The sequence below is a fragment of the Poecile atricapillus genome, chromosome W, assembly GCF_030490865.1.
Source record: "Poecile atricapillus isolate bPoeAtr1 chromosome W, bPoeAtr1.hap1, whole genome shotgun sequence".
Classification (NCBI taxonomy): domain Eukaryota; kingdom Metazoa; phylum Chordata; class Aves; order Passeriformes; family Paridae; genus Poecile; species Poecile atricapillus.
Genome location: NC_081288.1, coordinates 61,165,162 through 61,191,015, shown reverse-complemented (window position 1 = coordinate 61,191,015; position 25,854 = coordinate 61,165,162). Strand labels below are relative to the sequence as shown.

The 25,854-nt window shown below is 44.5% G+C and overlaps 1 protein-coding gene across 2 annotated transcripts; it reads right to left on the bottom strand.

Annotated features, from left to right (window-relative positions):
- Positions 1-6,888: 6,888 nt before the first annotated feature.
- On the bottom strand, positions 6,889-25,786 carry LOC131592035 (histone H2B 5-like). Of its 2 annotated transcripts, none has more exons than XM_058863275.1 (2): positions 25,562-25,786; positions 6,889-11,530 (listed from the first exon to the last, which is right to left on the bottom strand). In XM_058863275.1, the coding sequence occupies exon 2, from the start codon at positions 11,499-11,501 to the stop codon at positions 11,121-11,123; it is 381 nt and encodes a 126-aa protein (XP_058719258.1). In that variant the 5' UTR covers positions 11,502-11,530; positions 25,562-25,786; the 3' UTR covers positions 6,889-11,120. The 2 variants fall into 2 exon arrangements, with proteins under 2 accessions (XP_058719258.1, XP_058719259.1); XM_058863276.1 differs by lacking the exon at positions 25,562-25,786 and adding an exon at positions 25,064-25,552.
- Between the last annotated feature and the right edge of the window lie 68 nt (positions 25,787-25,854).

The following is a 25,854-nucleotide window of genomic DNA, read 5'->3' as shown; positions in this document are numbered from 1 at the left end:
CTGTCCCTGTGAGCATCAGGTCTGAGGAGAGGACGTCTATGCCAGCCTGAGCTGAATGAGCTTCATACTGAGCTGAATTGGATGTTGTTCAGCATCTCTCAGCCCAGCAGCTTGCCATGGCAAACAGTTAATAGCTTACACATGGCTGCTGGTGGGAAGGTCAGCAATGTGACATCCTGGGGGATACACAACCACCAGACACTGCTGAATGTGTGGACACTTCATGGATCTGTGTTCTCCCTCAGCCATGTCTTACTTACTATAGCCTTGCCTAATTTCAGATATTGCTCTTCAAGGAAGGTTTTCAGGTTCCTTCCATTGTAAAATGAGAGAAGTGTGCACTCCTGGGCTATAGGTCACTTCCTCCTAGTGCATGTCAACTCATAAAGTGGAAATTGCTCTTAAGTCCAGTGCTGAAAGGTACCAGCACATCAGATACATGTCATCCAGGCAGAGAGGAGTAAAGCAAAATGATGTTCCTTTATCCATGCTGGGTTTTTGCAGCTGACAGCATGTGTGGAGACTAAAACTCCTCCCTCAACAGTACTGTAAAAACTTACCTCATCCACGTGGTGGCATGATGAGCAATCCTCGGAGGCCTTTTCACCTGTAGATTGTGGCTGGGGGGCTTTGAAATGGATATCCCCTTCATTTCTTCAACTTTAATCTGCTTCTGGAGACAGGAGCTCAGAGGGAGAGGAGCTGGTACCTCCTTGCCTGTTAGGGAAGAGCTAGCCAAAGCCACATGCAGTGAGGAGCAGAAGAAAGAGGGGGATGCTTGTGCAAAGTGCTGGTGGGGGGAGGGCAGCAGAGCCAAGAACAAGCCCTTGCCTGCAGCACCCCTGGCACCTGGCAGCATCCCCTGGCACTCCTCCTTGCCATCCTGCCAGCCTGTCCTGTGCCTGGGAGCAGTCTCTCTGGAAGAGAAGCTGTTTTCTTTAGTGTTGAGACTTGGTCTCCTTTTAATTACTTTAGCATGGCTAAAATAAAAATAAAATGCTTGCTACGAAACCTTTCGGGTTTATTTCAGCTCTGACACAAGTTGGCTGAGTTTCAATTAACTGATTTATACCAAATACTGCTCTGCCATACCCAGAGCTTACAGTTATCTATGAGAATGAAAATAACTGTCAGCAGCAGGTTTAAGCCAGCTTTTAGAGGAGCTGCTGGAAGGAGCTGTGTGTGTCGCCTTTGAGGCTCAAGGCTTTGGACTGGGTTGCTGGAGAGGGTGGTTGCTGTGTCCAAGGCCTCTTCCCCTCTGGCCATCTCACTGACTCAGCTTGTCAGTATGTCATGGGTGATATTTCAGGGCTCAAACCCAGATGATATCACACTCGTTCCTGCAAGAACAAGGTGCTACCATCTTCAGCTGTGTGACTCAGCACCCCAGTGGAAGTTTCTTGGCTGGCTGACTTGAAGGAGACAACTAAATCTTAGATGATGAAAAAGGACTTTTTCCAACTTGCTAAAAATAATTTAAATTCTTAATGAAATCTCAATTATAGCCTGAGTATCCAGGAGCTTCCTGAGCACAGCACTGGGCCTCTAGCAAGACACACGTGATATAACACATGATATGGTTTAGACTGTGCATGCCCACAGCTGAAATCTTTGACTGTGAGGGCTCACTGACAAAGCCAGGGAGATACTAGCACAGGAGAAGAGCAGCCCTGCACAGTGAAATGCAACCTGACTGTGCTGTGCCATGAAATCCCACAAGTGCCCAGAGATGTCAGCTTAACCACACGTCTTCTAATAAATTTTTTATAGTACCCCGTCAAACCTTATCCCTGGCTGACTCCAGGGGACAGAGAAGATTGTCTGATATGGCTGCTGCCTCTTCTGGGTCATCATCTGACAAGTGCAGGAATGTGGGATAACCACAAAATGGAGAGGACACCATTTTCAATGCTGGAAACAGTTTCACTGTCAAACTGCCTTCAAGGACAGGCAAAAGACCTTTCATGAAGGTTGATTACAGCAACAACAGATGCTAGTACTACTGCTAGTACTTGTATCACCAGACCCAGCTAATGTACCTGTTTTGAAACTAGAATGAGAAGCAGAGGTTGGATTTCCATCCATTGCAAGCACTTAGCTGTGGTAAAGAGATGTGTGAGAGATTTAAATAACAGCAGTACTGTGTCTAATTTCCAAGGAGTTCTCACCCTTGGCTGCCTCCTAAACTGATCTCTTGTCCAAAAATATTAGAAAGCAAAAGTGCACTCAGTGGGGAGCCTGGAAGAGATGGCACTCACTGGGGAATGGATTTCTGCTCAAAGTCAGACACACTTCCTCACTAATAATTTACTTTATAAAAACAGTTTCTAGGGTACTGATCTGTTATCCCTTGCTTCAGAAATGCTTGCTTCTTCCTATATGTATTTTACTTGATTTCTTTTTTCCAAATAGCTGCCCAGCCTCAGCAGTGGGGTAGAAAAGCGTGTCCCAGGTTAGGAATAGGAGTAATGGCAGGGCTGGGGGTCACGTGTTGGGAAGCAATCGGAAAAAGCAGCAGGAAGAAAACATGAATAATTTTATCAAAATGGTAAATTATAAACAAAGCAAGCAAACAAACAAAAATAAAAGCAACAGCAAAAGAAATAGAAAAACCAAAACTGAAACAAAAAAAAAAATAGAGGAAAAATTTCCAAAATCTGAGTATTTCTTTCTGAACAGTCTGAACTGCCTATTCATTCACATGGATAGGGCAGCTAGGGCGTGACTTTCTGTTCTGCCTTTATCTAGAAAAGGCTCCTTGCCTGGACCAGCAGGCATGGGCTGTTTCTGAGGGTGCTGCAGTCCCCACAGCAGCGGGCAGGGTGGAACCGCTTCCTCCTGCGCTTTCTCTCTGCTGTAACTTTCCCATAAAGCGGAGAGCTACTGTTACTTGCAAACTTGCATCTACTTAGTCTTTTGTTATGAAGATCCTCTTGCACTTTTAATCGCTTTGAAGCACGGCTGAGGTTTTGGTGGCTGCGATGCCGTCCCTTCCTCAGGGCGGAGCTCGGCCCTGCCGGCAGCGGGCTCCGCTCGGGGGCTCAGCTCCTGCCCTGCGGCCACAGGCGGCCCAGCGCAAGCTGGCTCTGAAAGGGAGATGGTGCATGCTATCCTCAGCTACAACTTTCCCATTTAAAGACACTTAAATGCCAGAAAGAGCATTTCAGGCTTATGTTCAGGGAATTGACAGAATCAGGGGTTTGTAAGAACTTTTGTCCCCTTGTATTTAAAACCTGCGAAGAGGCGTGATGCGAAGAGGAGCGAGATGCCTGCTGCTGAGCTCCAGAGGCTTCTTTGTGCTGAATCATCCGGGCTAAAAAGAGCTCGGGCTCTCCTGCTGAGTGCCCAGTGACTGCTTGCGGACCCCACTGAGACAGCTTTTGTTAGCCAGGATCAGCTGCAGCGTGAGGTGTCTCGGTCCTTTCTCTACAAAACAAGCTGCAAAAGGCACTGAGGGATGAATTCCGATTTTAGTCTCTTGCTCTGCCATGGAGTTTTCCACTGGAAGCTGCAGTTGTTTGGCTCTAACCCAGGGCCAGAGTGCAAGTCAGTATGGGGGCAGCACGGATTTAGTGCGAGTACGTGTGGACGCAGCATTTGCAGGGTGTTTGTGGAAGAGATAGGAGGATACTGCATCTCTGAAGTCAATACTCAGATGTGACTTTTTATTACCTTGATGACAGGAGAAACTAACTGTGAGATATGTTCATCCCAAAAAAGTAACCTCCCAACAAAGCAACCATCTTCCTCTCAACATGCTCAGGCAGCCCTTGCTGTCGTAGGCTTCCCACTTTTCTATAACTTAGTCATGCCTCAGAAAGCTTTATGCAAGGGCAGGTTTTATTGGAATGGAGCAGTTCAATAGCCTGTTTTCATCTGTGCCTGCAAGACCAGGCTTCCTTGAATCCCTTGAATACTACAGCAATCCAAACAAACCAAAAGCCCACCAAAAGAAAAAAAAACAACAAAACAACAAAAAACCCCAAACAAACAAAACAAAAACACCAAAAAAAGCGCTTCAATACCCTCACATTTCCTTCACTTCAGTGAAATTCAGTGTGGTGCCCTTATATTCCTTCCTCTTTTGTTTTTTTCTTCCAGGCAGTCTGAGGCAAAGACTTGACACTGGGTGCTCGTATCAACTGCACTCGTAGCTCTCCTGTCCAGAGTGACTTTTTCAGAGGCAGGCATGGTATTCATCAGAATGTGTTGAATCCATGGGGCAGATTAAGTGAGAAACATCTCCTGGTTTATTTGGAAAGTTGTACTGGACGTTTTTCTGAATCTGCAAATTTGGATGTACTTTGTATAAAGAATGCTCTCAGCACCTGATCAGGAGGAGGTTTAACAGCCCATAAATGGGAGCGGTGCCCAGAAGATGAGACAGTTTTCCCGTCCCAAGGCTGGATGTACCCAAATGATTGATGAGCAGCCACAGTGCACAGCAAACTGAACACAAATCCCGATAGGAGAGTGATTTTTTCTCCTTATTGGTGGATGAAGTTATTTTAAAGCAGCACGCTCATGAGACGGCTGTATCCAAGCTGTCTGACCAGCAGGATATGTGTGTCCAACTTTGCAATTACTTTGAGCATGAGGGATGATGCCTGAATGTCTGCATCACATTTCCTGTGTTGCTCTTGAATTGGTGACATGTGCTGGCTCTGGATGTGCCTTTTCTACCTTTTCTGGTAGTCACTACACTGTCCATCCTGCTCCAGCCCTGGGAGTTACCAGGATTCACTTCCTGCCCTTCACTTCCAAATGAGTCCAAAATGTCTCCCAAACAGCAGCACACTGTGTGTGCTGGCATCTTGGTGAGCTCCTCAGCAAGTTAACACCAGCATCTGTCACTCCTGCAGCAATCACTTACAGTCTCCTGCCTTTGGTCCCTTCTGGTGTCTCACACCCACCCATTGCCATTCCTTTCTCATTCCTACCAGTCTTCCCATTTCTATTACTATTGGAATAATCTTCTTTTGTTAGAAGACAGTTACATCTGTAAGAATTCTTTATCTGAATGAATTTCTATGAGAGATTTTTTTTTGCCAGGGGATGGAATTAGCATTATGGACATTAGAAGGCAGGAAATGGTGTATTTTTTTTTTTTTTTTTAAATCAACTGCTTCAAGGGAGAAAATGAGATATGCTTTTGAGAACAGCTTTCCATTATATGAGAAAGCAGAAGCTCCATTCCTCATTCTCACACCATCTGTGTTTATTAACCCTAACTATTTTAAAAACAAAACATCTCTTACATCTTTCATGTAAGCCAGGGTAACAGAGTCCACATACCTATCAAAGCAAGTGCAGGAACCATATAGAAAAGCAAGGTAAAAAAATTCCTTTTATGATTATTTCTAACCTCCACAGGCCTCAGAAAACTGCCTGAAACTTTTTACAGTTCGTGTGTGTATAGAGCCAACCTGGACCAGTCCTTTGGTGCATCCAACCCAAAATCTTATTTCCAGCTGTGGCTGTGACAGAATAGGCAAGAAAGACTGTAGAAATAGGACAGACACATACTGTTGATTCCTTTCTGTATTCTCTTGGCCTATAGTATTTTTCAGCATAGTTTATATGTATTTAGCAAGACTTTAAGAATTTTTCTCCCAATAGTTTGTCCTTCAGCCAATTCTAGCATCTTCAACAGCCATTGGCAAAGGTTCTATAGGTGGACTACTTACTGCATGAAGGGCTGCTCCTCTTAATTCAAACCTCATCGTCTCATAATTTCTTTTGATGTTCCTGAGTTCTTCTACTTGGTTCTGCCAACAGGCATATTCATCTGGTTCCTGAGTCCAATTAATAATTGTCTAATGGTCTTTGAATAACCAGTCCGTAATTATTAGATAGTAACTGGATAATTAAAAAAAAAAAAATTATCTCCCAACATCCTGGAGAAGCATGACCATAGGGTTATGCTCTACCTTTTATAGCCTGATTTGGGTCTTCCTGATACCTTGGTGTCAGCTCTGTTTTGAAAGTGCACTATGTGTGTGTTTGGGAAGGAGTATCAAAATGGAAATCAGTACAAGCAGCAAAATTTATTTCCTTGGAAATAAATACTTTAAATCAGCTAGTTGTAAGTTGGGATTTTTTTCTCTATATACTTATTTTTCCCCATTATGTTAAGCTTGTGTACCTTTAGAGACCCTAGAAACATTTTTAGCTCTGATTTCTGTTATATGCCATATCTGAAGTCTTAATTGTTTCTCCAGCAGACAGTGTCCAGCATGGCACATGCATTTCCCACTCCAGTGAATGCATTATGATGCTGATATCCAGCAGGTAAGTGTTTCATTGGAGTATACTTACCGATCATTCTTTAAAGGGAAGATATTTTTCCTTCTGGGGTTTTCAGGTGCTACATCTCATTCCATGTTTGTTGCCTATAAACTCAGAGTCAAAAAAAAGATGTTTCTAGCATTAGCAATTGTTAATTCAGATCAACAGAAATTCTGAATGTGCATAAAACACTTCTTCAGCCACAGAGTCTCACATTGTTCAGTCCAAACTGCTCCTGCTTGGGGGTAAATGATGGCTGCCAGGTAGAACACACCCCAAGCAGGAGTGTGGCAAGGACAGGTTGCAGGCTCAGCTCAGCCTGGGACAAGATCATTGGAAGGGCTTGAGAAAAACAGATGTTTATGTTGCATTCATATTTGGGGTAACTCCCCATGAGGACTCGCAGTGGCAGCCTGTGATATCCCTTCAGTGCTGGGCTCCTCTGGGTTTTGACTGACCCTCTGTCAGGACCAGCTGTGCTCCATCTCTGCTGGAAGGGTGGTTGCTGTCAGTCCAGGTCTGGAGGAAATATTATGGAGAAGGAGAAATGCAGGGCTTGGGGGAGCACTAGTGATAAGGCAGAAGCAAAGACACCCCAAGAGCTGGGTACCATTGACTTCCAACAGCTTGGAAGTTACCTTTTATTTAGACATTTAACAGACAGCAGGTAATTAGCACTAAGGTCATAACCCAGCAGCAATATAACATGGATCACACTTGATGTAACACTTATTGTCAGAAAACCCCTGTGTACATAAGCCCACGAGATACCATGCATGGAGTAAGCATGAAAGATTGCTCCCCAGGTGGTGGTCCCAGGAAACTCTCCAAATTCTGTCAGTAAGTGATTTTTATTATTCAGTTCCCATTCTTCCTTTCCCTGTAAACAATTTGATCTGGATGTAAACCATCAGAAATGCTATGATGGAACAAATGCTCAGGGCTGTGCAGAGGCCATGCCAAACTCTGCTCCTGGGGTGGCAGGACATGGGGCTACCCATATGGCTGCCTGTCACCAGAGTGAAGGGTGCACAGGCCCCACAACTCCACTGGGCAGGACTCTTTAGTGTCCCTTTGTGGGACACAGCTGTGTCCAGGACAGGCACTCATCCTCCACACTTGTTTTTGCTTGTTTTCCTCATGCTTGACTAGAAGCCTGTCAGTCCTGAGCAGGAGCAAGCCTCCATGCAGGTATCCACTCAGTTCCTCTACAGGCTGAACTCTGCTGTGAAGGGCAGACGGACCTTAAGCCCTTCTAGGGAAGCAGGGTGGAAAATCAGAAGATCTATAGCAGCTTGTTTTCTCTTTTAAATATTACATGATAACAAGTAACTCAGTGCAGTGGTATCCTTGGGGTTCATAAGAAGTTAATACCAAGGCTGTATTACCTTTTTCATCTTCATTTCCAACCTTCAATTTGTAGTTGATTTATTTTTTCAAAATTTGCCTGGCAAAACACAGGCATGGACCAGAGATGCATCTGGCACTGCAGTAGGAATCAGGTAGGGACAGCAGGGCTTGGTATATTATCTTCAGTTTCAAAACATTTTCTCAATTCCAAAGCTGGAAATATGTATTCTTTAAAAACACAGATTCTATAGTGCAGAATCCATCTTCTGCAGCAAACCTCCTTACCAGGAAACAGTGAAGTATGTCACATCTCAGATTACTTAGTGGACAATCACTCCTTGAACTTTTAGACCACCTTCTATTGCCTCTAATATTAAGGCTCAGCCCAAGGTCATCACGTTCAAACTAATTCCCTTTTAACTGCATTGGACGGTGTCCTGCACATGAACTTCCCAAATGCTTTCTGTGTCAGTCCTAGCTTATACCAGCCTTTTCTGGATCATCCCTTCCCTTTGCTGGCACAAATGTCTGTACAACAGTGAGAGAACAGAGCAGTCACCAGAACAGGGTTTGAAAGAGAGGAAAAAATAAAAAAGGCTTGTTTTAATACGGATCAGCTCACCAATCCTGTGCTTCATAATGTCAAGAGAGAGGGGGAAAAAAATACAAATGGTCAGTGAAGAGCAAATGATGCATAAAAGTACAAACTAAACTATAAATGCATGGACATGATCAATTTCAGTCACTTGGCTTTAGACAATATAAAAATCTTCTTTAAGCTTTCAAGTATTTTTGTAGCTTTAAACCACTGGTTCTCCTCTCTCTGAAACAATCTCCAAAAATGGAGAATGACAACAGTGGCAGAAGAAAATGGGACCAGTACTCTGTGTATGGAGTGAGCAGCTCTCATCTGAGTGCCCAGCCTCATTCCTGGCTCCCTGAGCTGCCCAGGAGACCCTGGATAGCCAATATCTCATTTTATTTTCCTAATTTCCTGCAGCCTGTGAGACAAAAGTGGGACTTTGCTCTGTGCAAAAAAGCAAGAGTTTAGAGGCTGTGCCAGGTAATTCTGGGAGATGTGTGTCCTGGCTCAAAGACACTGCTTGGGCTCATTCCACTCTGAATTCTTGCCTTCAAGAGGACTCCCCAAAGGGATGAATTCTGACCTGCACCTCGCAGAGACAGAAGAAGAAAGCTCCAGCATTGCCATCCAGCCCCTCACTCCCAAGAGGCCCCTGATGCATCATCCACTGTCTGGATTTTTTGTTGCGGAGGCATCGGGGATGATGGCTCTAGGCCCGCTGCAGGTACAGGTTAATCTTTGGTATCCGATTTTGGCTATTTGATTGGAAACAAAAAGAAGTACTAAGCTGTCACTTGCAAAGTGCCCTGGCCAAAAGGCCAAGGTTACCAATGTTACTGATACTGAATACAGGTGCTGCTGCTGGGAGCTGCTCCTTGTGGGTGCTGGCACTCAGGGAGCAGGGCTTTGTTCTTTCTGAGAGCTATCAGCAAAGATTCCTACTGGCATTAGGTTATGAAACACAGCTGTGTGGAACTGCTGAGCAGAGCGTGGGAGGAATGCCCTTTCTCAGGTGTGGGGTGCTCACGCCCAAAGTAGGGGTGTGGGAGTAGCCCATAAATAAATTGACCTTCAATCTTGCACAGAGACCACAGGAGATCCCAGGCTGCTCTCAGGTTTCTGAGCAGGGCTATGCAGTTCTTTCCTCAGACCAACTGGGAAAATGACTGCAATGCGAATCTTCTGGAGCTGCAGAGTCCTACAGCTCCAAAAGCACCATAAATTTGTCAAAGGTCCCAATCACTCTCTAAGTGTAAAGAAACAGGATAGGGATACATCCAGGGGACAGACAGAAATGTACTGCATGGCTGCTATTTCGGGATATGAATTTACCTTTTAATTAAAAACAAGGTCTTGAAGCTTAGGGAGAATCTGCACTTAGTTCTGGATCCTATTTCTTTGCTGCTCCTTTTATTTACAGAGTAAGTTGCTGAAAGCTGTTGTTATTTTAGACATGAATATTTTTTATTTGAGTGTTACTGCCTACCAGAGACTTTGCTTTTTTATTTTTTTTTTAATGTTGGCTAATTTTGTGTTTTGAGTAGGAAGCTTCAACTTCACACCAGTTCTACACAGGCCCTTCTGCTATCCAGCAGTCTGGGCAAGATAAACCTGTAATCAGGACATTCCTCCCTTAACCTCTATGGCTTTTTCACGATTTTATTATTGCTCACCTTACCGTGGACTTTGAAAAGATACGGGGAGTATCTGAAGTAGTTTAAAACTATTTAATCTTTTAAATATCTGGGATGCAGGCAAGTGTCTCTATATATCCACCCAGCCCCCAACTTTGCTTTTGCTTTTTAACTGCTGAATGAATTAGGGAGGGCAGGGCCAGGTGAGCTGCCTGCAGTGATATTTATGGGGAGCCAGCTTCCTCCTACCCCTCAAAATGCACTAACTACCTCTGCTCCCATACCAGATACCTTCCCAAATCCTCAGTACCTGCCCAAAACAGCTGTGCTGTTTGTCCTGCATCACCCTATTCCTCACAGGAGAGGGGACCCCCGCGGGCACCACCCCATCTTGCCCACATTTAAGGTGGAATGGAGCACCCAGGCAGCATCAAGGCAGGAAAAGTCTCTGAAAAGCAGCAGAATTAGCAATGTCTTGCATGCCAAAGCAAGTCCTAAGGCAGGCAAAGCAGCAGCCAGGAAAGATAGACACCCATTCCCAACATCCCACCTTGTCCATTCCTCCACCTCAGCACAAGGTGGGAGGCAGTGGGCAGCTCCAGCGCCAGCACCCTCATCCTGCTCCATGGCTCATCCATCAGGAGCAAGGAGGAGGATTAGAGCTTGGCATCATCGTGGGCATCTGCCTGCCTGCCAGGCTTGCTCTTTAAAACAGGCTGTCAAGCAGAGATAGCTGTTGAATCAATATGTGCCTGGTAGCTGTTGATGCCATTTCTGCCAGCACAGGGTGGGCTGAGCCACTGCACACCAGGAGGGATTCAGGCTCTGAGAGAGAGGATGCAGTGCTGACTCTTCAGTACCCACATCAGATGACTGTGAGAGAGCAGTCAAACAGGAAGACTTCAGTGATGGTGTCTCTGAGTTGCCGCTGCCAGTCCCCCCCTCCCAGTGCCAAACATGAATGTTTGCCAAGCACAGAGGAGACTGGATATACTATGGTTGGTCAGTTCTTCGAATGAGATGTGAAAGCAAGGGCCTCCACTACCAGCCTCAACAAATCCTTTCCACATCCTGAACAAACTAGGAAAATCAGCTGACATCCAGAACACTGTCTCCTCTTCCTCTGGGCAGCTTCTCATGCCCATCCCCAGGCTGCAAATTGCTGTGGATAATAGCTGTGACCATTCATCCAGACCATGGCTGCCTACCTGTGCTTGCGTGGAGGGCCCGGAGCTCGATGGTCCCACTGCAGAGGGGATGCCCGGCTATTTGGAGCTGGTGTACTTGGTGACAGCCTTGGTGCCCTCTGAGACGGCGTGCTTGGCCAGCTCTCCTGGGAGCAGCAGGCGCACAGCTGTCTGGATCTCCCGGGATGTGATGGTAGAGCGCTTGTTGTAATGAGCCAGGCGGGAGGCTTCTCCAGCAATCCGCTCAAAGATGTCATTGACGAAGGAGTTCATGATGCCCATGGCCTTGGAGGAGATGCCAGTGTCAGGATGGACCTGCTTCAGCACCTTGTAGACATAGATGGAGTAGCTCTCTTTCCTGCTTTTGTGACGCTTTTTGTCACCCTTCTTCTGGGTCTTTGTCACGGCTTTCTTGGAGCCCTTTTTGGGGGCTGAGGTTGACTTTGCTGGCTCTGGCATCCTGAGACCTCTTCCGCTGTGTCTTGGAGCTGCTTGGAGAGAACATAAAAAAAATTCTAATTATTTTTTGACCACCTACAGAATAATTGTACTGCTGGGGGCAAGCAACAGCTCAGAATCTGAGACAGATACCCCATGGCCCTGTGTGAGCATTTCTGAACTGCCAGCAAGAATTTCTCTGGTTTATGTATGGCTTTTTGTTGTTTTCTGTTTAAATACCTAAAACACTGGCCTTGTCAACATCTCTGAGCACAAGCCTAATTGGCATCTACTTAGTAAATACGAGATGGAGCCTGAATATCTTTCTGAGAACACTGCAGTTCCAAAGAATACTCTAACTTCAGCACAGATTAAATAAAATCTTGCTGGAATAGGCACAAGACTGTTGCAAGGTATCACTGCAGCCACCTTTACATTAGACTGGTCAAAATTATTTTATATGATTTACAATCTCCAATAAACCCTTTCTTATTTGCATGGAGATAGAAGTTTATTTTGAGGGTGCTTGCATTTCTGTAGCTATTGTTTGACACCATGTTTTCCAGTGAAATATAAAAAATATAGTTTTAAGCTAGCTAGCTGAGCTACAGGAATATATCAGTATTCACATCGGCTATCAAAAGATACCAGAGAGTAGAAAAGCTTAGAGGAGGTGGCAGGAATCACCTGGTCAAGAAACAGGAATGTGGATAGGAGTCAAAAAGCAAAGTGCTTTTGGGCTACATGTTGATGGAAAAAATTGTTTCCTGCTATTTGATGCTTTTTTTGCTTTTGAGAGAGCAAGCCTTTGCTGGACAGTTTACACCAAAGATGCCTGATCCTCCCTCTGAGTTTTTCTTCAATAGGTCACAACGTGCAGAGCCATGACCTGCAGCTGGCTGCTCTCATCCAGAAGTGCAGTAACAAAAAAACAGTATACAAACCCATCAAAAAACTGTGTGCCTGCCTTATACTACAGATTTACATGTGCTTTACTTCATGGACCAAGGGGAATAACTGTGTTGCAACCTGGTAAATTGTTTTGTGTTTCAGAAAACACTTCGAATGCTCCCTTCAAAGACAAGGCTCCTCCAGGTTTTGCTGGAGGAAAAGCTTACAGCATCACCCCAGGGCTTGGGTTTTACCGCTCTGCATATCCTTTGAAGATGACCTAGGAATTACAGTCTGCCGGCCAAGAGAGACTAGTAGAGAAAAAAGAGCTTCAGGGCTGATGGCACATGGGAAAATGGATAGAAGTAAACAGAAGAGAGAAAGCTGGGATGTAACATATGGTCTGCACACTGAGTATCAGAGAAGGACCTAAACAGTGCCTGTGCCAAGGCAATGGCTGCATGCTCAACCCTGCCTTTCCTCCTTGGGAAAGAGCGAGCGAGACGTCTGATTTCTCCATCTGCAATCAGAGCCAGATGCAGCAGCACCCATGAAGCCCAGTCTATACAAAGCTCCGGGCTGCTCCCTGTGGGAGGAGACATCATTGACCCTGAGGCCGGCTTTAGTGCCCAGCCCCACCTGAGCGGATACCAGCCCCAGTTTCCGAAGGACGGCAGCCAGCGGCAGGGCTCCGCAGCAGCGTGCGGGAGCAGCAGGGCCGCCGGGCCGGGGCTCCGGGACCCGCACGCTGCCGCTGCCGACGGGCAGCGCCGCATTTCGGCACGGCTGCAAGGGCAGGCTGGCACTGCCGGGGAAAGGTCTCCTCCACAGCCCTCCGAAACACCCTGCTGGCTAGAAGCCAAAGTCAACAGTGTTCTTAGATCTGGATTTCTGCCCCAGAAAAAGTTTCTTCTCCGAAACCATGATTTTAATGTGCTAAGTTTTTCACTCTGCCACCTCATGTCCTTAGTTTTTTCTAGCATTCTTCCTAGTGGTGGCATTTGGAAGGGCAAGCGCTGGACTACCCCAAAAGTTCTGGACACTTTTCAAAACTGACACCTTTCCCTTAAACACCACATTTTCTTCCTCTGGTGAAATCACAAGTTTTCTTCCCTTTTTTTCTCTATTTGGGAAACAGCACTGGGAAAAGAAATCCCCTACTGCTCTGCTTGTAGACTTGAAAATATGTCTTTTCAATGGAAAATGATTTTTCTATAAGAAATAACTGTGCATTTGCTTTTTTTTTTCTTTTGAGCTCATTTCCTGCCTGGAAAACACCACAACTGAAAAATGCAGAGGAGTATTTCTTAAGCTTTTTGAAAAGTATGTCCTTCTAAAATATGTATTAATTCTTAACTGCACTTCTACTGTAGCTTTTAAAAAATGAATAGAGAACCCAACAGGTACCAGAGTGATTTCACATGGCTCCAGAACAGGTCACAGCTACTGGACATCTCCGTCCATTTGCTCAGCTAATGGCCTTGGGTAGCATAGCCTGGGTCTCACTCCTCTCCCATGTATAGCTGCAATGGGAGAAGCAATGATGCTGAAATTCGGAGATAAGCACTAAAACTTGTGCTTTACTCCACCCATTTCTTTGCAGCTGATTGTTTAACAGGTAAATTACACCTTCTTTGCAAACTGGCTGTGTTCTTTGTGGTTTATTTGGGCAGTGCCTAGCATGTAGAGTCTGAGTGCATTTGCCAGGTGCTAAATAAATAATGTTAACAATGGTCAACAGTATCACCAATCCTTCTGTCAACAGTGCAACGCAAAGCACAGCAAGTGCTGCTCAGGTATAAAGACAGAAGCAGTGGGATTATTCCCAAAGTGTCCATGTGGCGAGTTTTTTGTTTTGAGGAAAACAAAAAGATGACCTTTAAAAGAATGGTTTATTTTTATAAAAGTAGTTCCATGTCTTTGTTACCTTAAGGGAAAAAAAACAAACAAAAAAAGAGTTGGAGAGAGAACCTGAAGAGGTTAATAATTTTTGGTTCTTATTTTGCAAGTGTTGCTGGTATGATTGACTTCTCTATTGTGAGGTAGACCAAGCATTGGATACAGGCTGCTCAGAGAGGCTGCAGGATCTCCATCCTTGGAGATACTCAAAATCTAACTGCACACAGTTCTGAGAAACCTACAGTGGCTGACTCTGCTCTGAGTATGAACTGGATGGATGTTTGCCAGAAGCACCTCCAACCACATCCATTCTGTGACCTTTGGAGACTGAAACTGGATGGAACATACTTTATGAGCTGTGTTCCCTTGATTGACATTTCCAATGGGATACTGCTGCCCAAGATTCCCACATGGACCCTAAGAAGAGATGGTGTTCATTTCCAGGTCCAAGCAACTGAGGTCCCGGGGATACAGAGTATGGCCATGCAAGAGAATGCACTTTCAAGCAGCATATTTGGAGTTTCAGGTTTTTGAGGAAAATTCTGAGAACATTCTTTTCTTTGTGGCTTTGTATGCTCTGAGTTAAATCAGTTATCAGTGCTGGCAGTTTTTTCCTTCCTCAGAAAACCAACAAAACCAACCACAGTAATTTTTCCAGCCAGTTCCAAGCAGCAGCCTGACTGCTGCCAGAAAGCAGAGCGGTGCAGAGTGACAGATACATCTTCCTTTGTGTTGACACTCCTTTCTTCAGCATCATTAAAAGGAAAGTGAACAGAAAAACATATTCAAAGATACAAATCACCAGAGTCTCTCAGATCTGAAATGGGAGACGAGCCCTGCTGAGAAATCCCACGTGGAACCTGATGCTGTCTCTTTTCCCCAGGCTTGATATATCAATGGAGAGAGACAAGCAGGGAACCTCCTGCAAGATTTTTGTTCATTTTTGGCCTTACCGCTGAGTCTGTAGGACCAGTGCCAAGCTGCTGCCAGCAGTGTGCATGGGTGATTGCGGGTGGACTATGAGCTGGCCTTTTGGACCTTTCCTCATGCAGGGCTGGAAACAACACTTGGATTTTTTTTTACTTTATTTTTTCTTTGGAAATCTGTCCTTGTAATGATGAGCGCTGGTGCATCCACTGTAAATCCCCATGCCTTTTCTGTAATACCCTAGTCAACCATAAAAGTCACATTTCTAGAATCAGTATTTGTTCTTACGAGGTTTTGTTGACAAATTAAACATATGTAGGAAAAACTCAAGCTCTCATCTTTTTGACATCTGAAATTCTGACATTTGTTAATCTTCTGATGTTCTACTTTAATCCTTGCTAGAGCAAATGAGAACCAATGGGCACCTGCTTATAGTCCTGCCCCTTAAATAGAAATGCCCTGTCCATTCTGTCCAATTATTGCCCTTTTTCTCATTTTCTCATACTATATAAAAGAAAGAATACTTGGCTTTATTCCTGCATGTCAAGAAATACTAAAGAAAAGTTGCTGCTGCTTTTTGTTTTATTTTCTTTGAAACACAAAGGGTAACAAATTAGGGAATGTTTCCACCAAAAGGAAAAGGCTTTCTAATGGATTCACCTGCTCTGAAATGCTTTTAAGATCTGGTAAATATAGTTTACAAATTACCAGGTGTCAACAAATGACTGTTATTGGAAAAGAGAATTTCTGCAAACTGCAAATCCCCTTCCTTTTATTATGTATGACCATCTACTATTATAAAAGAATATGTTCATCTGTGAGGTGTCATTATATAGTAACAACTGAGAAAACAGTATTTGTGATTATTTGGTAGCAAGCTCTGCCTCAGGTATAAAGCAGATCAGAAGCATGATGAGTCATTGTGAGACACTGGTGATGTAGCCTTGTGCAAAAACTGATAGTCATATTTTGGTCTGGAAAGAATATTTCTCTTGGTATGTTGTCTAGCATGTGATGATGAGGTATTATTTGCTTTGAAGAAAGGAGGAGGAGAATTTCCTAGAATAAGTAAAGCTAATCTGAAATGCCTGATTTCTTCCAGTGGTGGAGGGGTGCAGAAAACAGTTTTGAGATCCTAGGTTTCCTCCCAAGTAATCCAGTAACAGTACTAAAACCCCATTCTCAGTTCCACATGCTCTGCTACACTATATATCTCTGTTCTTGTAAAGTTTTCATTTAAATAGCTACCTTTCAAAGTTGGATATACACATGCAGTTTTCTAGTGAACAGAGGACTGTGACTACAGGTTAAAACTGAAGATGACACCTACTTACTGACAAAGAAAGAAGTGCTACAAACTCAGTCTCTGGCACAGACACACGATGCTCACACAGATCTTCATATTTCTTTAGAACAAATTCAAGCAGAACAGAGCACCGTGTCCGAGCTCTTTGACTGATATTCATCTTGCTTGTGTTAACCCATTTCTTGGGAGTTCTGTACAGAATACTACAGGAATCTTTTCTATTTTTTTCTATAATTTCAATTTATGATTTTTAGAAAACACATTTTTACCCACAGTAAAAACTGTAATTTCTTGTGCTTCTTCTACCCAAGTTGCAAGTATTTCTCAGGGCTGTTGGAGTATCAATCAGACTATGTATTACCTAGAAAGTAAGGAGCAGGACCCTACATCAGAGCTCCCTGCAGAGAAGATACAATGAAATTTAAAAGAAAATAAAATCTTACCCATGAGTCAAGCAGAGCAAGAGAGAGACAATGTTGCAAGAATAATTACTGTCAGGAGACTAAACGCTGCAGTCCTTATGCTGTAAGAGTGTCTGAAGTCAATGGGGATTTAACACGTCTGAAAGCACAAGTACAATGTTTAGAGATGCTTACCACCAACAGCTAACATTGATTTCCACTGGAATCCACAAGGCTCAGTACTTTACAAAAATCAGACTTCATATTTTATCAAGGTTTTGTTACTGTTAATAAACGAGCACTTAGAAAAGCTTTATTATCTGCTCTTTTTAAGAGTACTCATTGTATACTTGCTTTGGTATATCTCCAATCTACATGCTTGAGCAAGTATCCAATAAATACAAAAAGGAGAATGACATTTTCTATGGATCAATACCTGTTAAATGTAGGTGGGGTACCCCCAGTACCAGCATCTGCTACAATTACACTCCAGGTCAGCTTTCCCACAGAGTGTCAGTGTTTCAGAGGAACCTGTAGGAATTAGATTGGAGGACCCTGGTGGGTCCCTTCCAACTTGGAATATACCGTGACTCTGTATTATCACAACCATCCTCAGGAAGCCAAACAGAGAACACAAGCAGGCTCACTTCCTTCCTGGGGTTTTATCAATAACTCAAAATCTCACACATAAAATGCAGCATGAGTCTCCAAGTTTTAGAATCAAGATTTTCTGCTTCTGCCACAAATCCTTTCCTGAAGCTACAGCCTTCTTTTCCCCTTCATATCCCACTGCAACTCAGCTGGACCCACTGGGAGCCAACCTGTGTCCAACTGCAGGGTTTAGCTCCCATCCTTAGACTAACCCAGCAAAATTGCTCTGGAGGTAGGGAGCGGTCAGAGCCTGCTAACCGTGTAAGAGCAGCTGATGTCCAGCTGACCTGGGACAATCCTGCTGGGCAGAAGGAGCAAGACAGCACAGCAGCTCCACTGCTCAGAATCATCACAAGCTCTATATATCTTTTTGGTGGTTTGCAAAGTACAGACTACTGGAGATGGGCGTGAGAACCAAAATCATAGATGACTGGGGTGTATAATACCAATGGAAGAAAGGTGTTTTACTTATTCCATGATGCCCTATGCTACTGAAAATAAAAAATGCAGATTTGAAATAAGTTGTTCTGTGCTGTGTCAAAAATGAAAATCACTTGCTCCTTATCCACATCATTTCAGTTTCTCTGGAAAAGGAGAAGAGCAAAAACTCACTAAGACTGCTATATCTAAATAACTCCTTCTACAGCAGAGCCGTGGTCTCTAAAGTAGTAATGAGAATAAGCCTAAAGGACTGCTATCACTTTTAAGCAAACTATTTTTATGCATTTTATGGAGTAATGGAGAATTATCAAAATTCTAGACTATTTTCATAAGTGCTGAAAAAGGCATCCATTAAAAATGTGCTCATTCAGCCATTCAGCCAAAAATAGGAGAGAAGCTACAGCCCAACACCTGCAGGCCGTAGGGAGAGAGTGGGTGGGAGAGGGAGAAGAAGCCTCCCCAAGAGATGAGAGCTGCTCTGAGTTAAGGCAGGAGTTATGTGGGAATCAATGCAGACACATGCAGCACCTCTTCCTCCTACACACCCCACACCCAAGCTTTAGCAGGTCCCTGTAACCCTTTTCCAGCACCACAGATAATTTATGTAACAAAAAGAAACAAAAGCTGAGATTGTACCCCAAAATGTGTACTTTGGCCAAACTATACTGACTGGGATTAATAATTTTCCCCATGCTGAAGTGGAAAGCTATGTGCTCATGTTAGGCTGAAGACCAGACCAAGGTCACTGAGGCTTTTATGAGCGATGTGATAGGTACATCACAATGTAGGTGTTACCATGTATTCTCAATGCCATGGATAACATATATCCATCAAAACCTTTTAACAACCTTCAAGGTGTGTATATGGGTCTAAGGCATATATGCTCAACAGACCTGGACGTTACCAGCATCAACTCTCCCCCTACATGGGGAGAAAGTGTCAGGCAAGGGCATGATGTGTGCAGCTGTAATCAATCATGACTGACATCCCTTCTAAATGAGAGTCTCTCACTTCAATCATCACTTCCCAGTTATATTACTCACATTTCAGCAAGTCCTGAAAATGGTTTCAGAAAAAACAGCAGAAAGCATGCAATGAAAAAAGTCAGGGATATGTGAAAGCTGCTTTATCATCATGGTAAAGCCTAGGTGCCTGGGAACAGAGTGTAAACATGGGAGGTGGGGGTACCAGACAGGTATATCCAAAAGGACTGCATGCCATGCCACAAGCTAAAGGACAGCAAGTGGCACAGCATCTGATTCCATTGCTACAGGACACTGAAAATATTGTAATGTGTGTATTAATAATTAATTTGGCATAGTAAAAGCAATTTTACTGTAAAACAGAGATGTGTGACTATTACTGGAGCCTGCAGGGAAACAAAGATAAATGTCCTTCCCCAGATCTCACATCATTCAATAACCGGATAGGGAACACGATCCAAAACTGCTGACACTTTTTTCTGCTGCTGCTGCCACCAGATCATATTACCACAGGCAGAGAGTCCTCTGAGCATTAGAGGTCATCTTCTGTAGGAAACAGCAAAATGGAGAGTCTGTTAGATGGAAGGAGAGGAGAAAAGCATGGCTGGGACAGCCAGCTCTGGCAAAGCTCCCCTGAACAGGCAAGCTGGCTTTTCTCCAGGAACAGATAGGGGTGAGCACTAAGACACAAGAGCTACTGAGGATAAAAGTAAACTCTGAAATAAGAACTGACAATAAACTGTTTTAAAATGTTAAAGAATAAATTTACACTGGAGATCCTTACATCTTTACTTGGAAGGGGGAGAATAAAGGCAAGGGAGGAGAGGAGAAAGACAAAGAAATCCAGTCCTTACATATTTCAATGACAAAATTTGGTATTATAAAAATTCTAGGAAATGGCTTCAGTATAGCAAGTAACTGCTCTACTTTAACAAGGCAACATTTTTCTATGGTGCTGTGCTACTGAAGAACTGTTATCAAAATGCACAGATGTTCTTCACTTTGTACTTCTCTTTCCTTTATTATTTATTGTTCTTTCCTTCTTTTTCTCACATCCATTACAAGTGCCAGGAGGTTCAAAGCCCCAGCAGGTCCTGTCTCATATGTGGTATTTGTACAGAGACTAACACAGTACTTTGAACAGCCACAGGGTTGAAAAACTGGCAGCTCTCCAGAAACTTAACGAAATGGCTGTCAAGTTAACCCATGCCCAAATTCCACATTGTACAAATTGCTTGTGAATAGTGTTTTAATTTACCTCTAATTTGTGATAGCATCGTTACTGCATGGATTTAGTGAGCTAGTCACTATGTTGATGCAGGCTAAAAAACACCATCTCCCTTCCAGAGAAATCAAGCCATAACTGGGGATACACCAATATTTACATCAGGCACAGGTGCAAAGAGCAATATGATGAAGACTTGGTTGCAACCACTAGACCAGCAGTGAAGAAAATGGGGGCTGCTGGACAAAATGACAGTGGTCCAGGATGGTCAGCAGCAATTAGAAACACAAAATGTGAAGCTCACTTTTCAAAATTCAGAAGGGTTTTCAAAGGCAGCAGGTTTAAAATGCCAGTGGAGTGCCATGTGAGCTGTACAATACTGTTATTTTTAACCATTCTTGGCTCCATCCTCCCACATTCACTTTCCTCCTGAGCTTTCCATGCCCTTAGTTTCCCCACTGCTTTAGTCCAATAGTCTCCCAAGCTGTTTCTTCCTTAGATGAAGTGCTCACCCTTTGCTCTTCTCCCTCCCTGCTGGTGCCTCTCCCAGCCCACTCCCTCCACAGATCTCATTAGTGCCTCTGCTTCCAGAAGCACATCTTTTCAGGTGACTGCCAAGTCCTTTTCTTGAGTTGTGCCCCAGTTATCAGGGAGATGCAGTTGATAAGGAGGATGACTGGAGCTGGGCTGAGGACCCACAGTGCAGGAGAGGAGATAATATGGGGTTAATTCTGGCGTGTGAGACAGAGCAGGGTGGTACAGGAAGGTCAAGGCAGCTGCAGCCTCCACATTTTCAGGGCAGAGCTGCTGCACCTGCAGTGCATTTTAAGACAAACACATCAAGATTGAAAACAGCCTGTATTTATATTAGGTATGGTCAGCTCCTTCCTGAAAGGATCATCTCAGTCTCCTGTCTTGTAGGACTCCACTTGTTACTCAGTCAATTTCCAGGTGCCTCAGAGGACCCAAAGAGGACTGCTGCCTTTCTGTCAGTATGGGAGCAGCTTCCCTTCCCTATGTTTCTTCCAGTGACATTTACCAATGGTTCATTTCAGTCCTTTCAAATTTCCCCTTTCCTTCCTCTTCCTTGTTTCTACCTGCCTTTGTGATAGAGAAATGAGAAGACTCTTACCATATGCTTTCCCTGGCCTTTCTTCACACTAAGTTTTATCTTTAACTGCTGAGCTCCAGAATACCTTCCTTTCTGTCCTTTCCCTACATAATTTCAAGAATTTCTTCAGAAAAAATGTCACATGTTTTTCTGTTCCAGCTTTCTAGCATAACTCATGTCCTTTCTGTAATTCCCAACAACCTGGGGTGGTTGTGTTCTCCTACCCTTCCATCCATTGCCTCCTGTACACACTACCTATTGCCTTGCCACCTCTGTTTTCATTCTGTTTTGTTTTCATTTCTACCTTGCAGTCTTCTTTCATGCAGAATTTTCTGCTTGACAAATATCAGTCTGCTTCATATGATCTCTCTCCCCTCAAGAGACAGAGTTACACAGGTTATACGAACAGGTTCTAAGGAACAGGTTCTAAGGAAAGATCTTTTGGGTCCAAAAGCATGTCTGTCTTTCCTGACTCTGACTGATATAGGCACTGCCTCTGACAAACTTTGCCCACTTACATCCTTGATTGTGGCTAAAAGCCCACAGTTTCCCCCTCAGCACACACCACCTGCAGTGATTACCTGGGGAATGATCCTCTACCTTCAGATGATGGATTTCAACCCTCCAGGTGACACATCTCATGTCAGAGATGTGTTCTCTGCAAACGGAAACTCTCTTTCCATGGTCCTCAGGTAAAGGCCATTTAAAAAAAAAAAATAATACAGAAAACCGTGCTGTTGGACCACCTATACACTTTCACCAAACTCAGGAAAAAACCCTCACCCTATTTTAAAAGAAGTTTTAAGGCTGTTTTGAAAGGTAAAGAATTCCTACTCCAAGAGGGTCGATGAAATAATATGACAAGGGTGGTGATTAAGTCTCACCACAAAGGAAAATGTTGAGTTGATGTAGGTGGCATATAAAACCCCCCACTCTCTTTATGAGTCAGGTAAGCTGCCAGAAAGTGGAGGTGGAATCTGTGGGATGGAGCTGTTTTCATCCCAGCCAGTTAGTAGTAAGCTCTTTGAACAACAAAAAAAAAGTAGTTTAAATAATAAATTGTATTTTTTAAGACTAAGACTCTTATCTAAATAGCAAAATCTATCAATTGCCCTTGATCCCCAATGATGGTGTTTGTAGTCAGTGATAGTCAAGGGAAAAAATTACGAAACAACTCTTCCCCCCACCCTCCAAGGTTAATGTAGCATTTTTGGATTATGCATCTATTCTTCCATCTCCCACCCAATGCATATGATCCTGCAGTCACAGCTCTCTCCTCTCCCTCTGGCTCCAGAAAAAAGGGAAGCTGACAGGCTGAAATCCCAGTCTCACCCCACACAGAACCCTTTTCAGAGGAAGAGCTTAGCTCTGCTGAGGAGAAAGCATTTATCTTCCAATAGCTGCACAGAAGTGGCTTAAGAAATGCATAAAACAAAACAATTGTGGGGAAAAAATAAAAATGTTTTGTGAGATCTTATTTTGGGTCAGTCCAGCATCCAAGGGATATTTCAAAGATATGACAGTGTCCCTCACTTAAAACGAAAGTCTTTTCATTTACAAAAAAACTGAAATTGAGAAATGTAAAAAGAATGTCATGAAGTCCTTGAGTTTAAGGGGCTTAAGGTCCTCCTCTGGTATTGTCAGTGGGAACACAACATCTGCTCTGTTCACAGTGCAGCCTGAGCAAGATGCTTTCTTAAGTACACATCTGAATAGAGGAACATTTCCCACATACTTAATTCTTCAGTCTGCCCAATACACATGTTTGAGGATGGGCAGGAGAAGCTATTTCAGGTGCTAAGAAAGGGATGAAATAGGATCAGACTATCCCATGAGTAATTTCTGGTGTTCAGCTGGAAAGTGAAAGATGTGGAGGGAAAATAAAGGTGTACATATATATATGTAATATTTAAGTAAAATATATGTAATATATATGTAATATATGTAGGGGATGAAAAGGACAGTGACCAAAGGAATAGCTTGGAGAAGAAATGTCAAGAGGAAGGTAGAGTTAAGCAGTGGACAGAAGTGAGGTGTCAGAAAGGAGAGAGAGGAGGAAAGGGTATAAAAAGAATGACAAAGAGGGGGAAAAAAAGAGATGTAAAAAGAAGACATATGAAAGGGAACAAAAATGAGAGAAAAGACATGAGTGGACAAAAAATAGAGGAGGAAGGTAAAGTAATGAGCACAATGTTTGGTAAAGCAGAAATACTGAAGTATAAATAAGACACAGAAAAGAGAGACTCATAAGAAGGGTCACAAGAAGAAAAAAAGACCTTGCACAGCAGAGAATATGTGAAATAAGCAGCGGGGAAAAAATAAATCACCTGCTAGTGGGTGTGAGGTGCTGCTATCCCAACAAGGGACAGAAGCAAACCCTAGGAAGTGACAGGCTAAACCCAAGGAGAACAAAGGACCACGCTGGGAGAAGATAATGATACCCTTGTACTGGGTTGCTGCCTTTTGTCTGAAACAGAAATCACAAAGGTCATTGAAATTGCTGCTTAAATCTTACATCTGATACTTGAAAAAAACCCTCTTTCCCAATACAATCATTCTTCCTTCTCTCTCAGTGCTGGATTAAATTAATTACTGTACACTCCACAGTTGTACCTCTCTGCTGGGGAAGAAAACCCCAGACACCATTCTGCTCAAAGCAGATCTTCATCTCTGGCTCCCTTTGCCTATAGAGGCTTCTGCAGAAACCTTTCAGTAGACAAAGGTAAATTTCCTGCAGCTCCAAAATCACCATGATGGATTTGGCTATCATTAGTAAAATGAGGAAAGAAAGAGGAAGGAAACAGGGGTAAGCACTCAGGAAAAGCTTTTTTTTTTGTTATTATAATTAGGAAATTTAACCAGTACAGAGGGAAAGAACTTGCTGCCTGTAAATAAACTGTCACTCCTTTGCACATCAAATAATAGGAACAAGAGGGAGTGTGTGGGAAGTACATTCATATTATCAAATTCTTTCTGATATTAACGTGTTCAATGTAATGAAAACATAATCAGGAAAATAATGTATTGTAATACAAATACTATGGAGGCTATAGAGGAAAAAACCCCAGGAAGATCAGTGTTCCCAGGGTAGCTCCAATCTGAGAAACCAGAGCTTTATTAGTAGTAACAGGAGCAACATATGGAGATGAATGAAACCATGTTTGTAAATGTGATATGCAATTGCACACTCTCACTTGGCTTTCCTTTTTCACGATCTGACTCAGCCTCCACACTCCCCCATCTTTTGATTCATAAATTCTTGATATCAAAAAATAAAAGAGTTACAAAGCCAGCATGCAAAGAGCATGAGATGACGTGAAATACAAGGATGCTGGTGAGCACAGAACGTGCCATCAATCACCACCCTGCAAATGGACAAATCTGCTGGAGATAAGCAGTGGAGACAGGGCCACCCTCTCCAGGGGCTCGCTGGAGGATGCCGCGCAGCAAGCCACAGCTCATCTCCACTGCACCAGAGGCGCATGCTGAGGTAGACAAATCTATTGCAAAATTGTATAATATTGCTTACGCTGCACAGCAGCCACTCGGTTGGGCAGCCCCTGCATCACCAAACCCGTGAGATTGGAGGTGAGAGGAATGAGAAATAAAAGGGTTTCTTATGGCATATACTCCCTGTATTTTTTAAGCTATGGAAAAAAGATCAGTTAACCACAAGCAACACAAAACACAACAAACAGTGCATGAGCAATGGTTTACAGCCCTATACACGCACTAAATAATTAACAACCTCACGGAGTGTTGACACAGTGGGGGTCTGTATACAGGATAACCCCTTTCTTCCCTGGGGGCCCGGGCTCCTCAGCATGTGTGCGGTCAGGCTGCAGACGGCCAGCCCAGCCCGTGGGCACCGCCGGCCCACTGCGGGCAGCGCCCGGCTGCGGCGCCCAGCCCAGCCACGGCCGTGCCCCGGCCCAGGCTTCGCCCTCAGCCCCCGGTTAAGCGGAGCGCACTGAGCTCCGGCCATACGACTCCTACGATCGCAGCAAAGCACTGGCAAGGCTGACACCGTTTCGGTGCATTCGCCAAGCCCGGAGAACGACGAAGCCCCGGCTCAGCGGGGCTCGGGGTCCAGCACAAGGCAGGGCAGGGCTGCCCGCACACCGCATCGCGGTACAGCGGTGCGGCAGCTCGCACGCTCGGGCGGCGCGGCCCCGCTGCGGCCACTGCGGCGTACGGTGCCCACCGCTGCCGCACCGCAGGCAGCCAGCGCAGGGGAGGGTCTTGCCTGCTGGGCGTCTGGGCTCCTCCGGAGGCGAGCTCCAGGCGCCGGCGTGGCGCGGGGCAGGTGCGCACGGCGGGGCCGGGGGGCTGCTCGCTGCCGCTCCGCGCAGATCCGGCGGGCGCCGCGCCGGACGGGCCGCGGGACCGGGACCCGCCTCCGGTCCCGACCAGGCTGCGACCGGCGGGGCGCCTCGCTGTGCGCCGCCGCCGCTGCGGCCCGGGCCGTGCCGCACCGCCCATAGCCCGCCCGCCGGCTCCGCCCGCCCCCGCCTCTGCGGGCTCCCGCCGCGGGGCCGC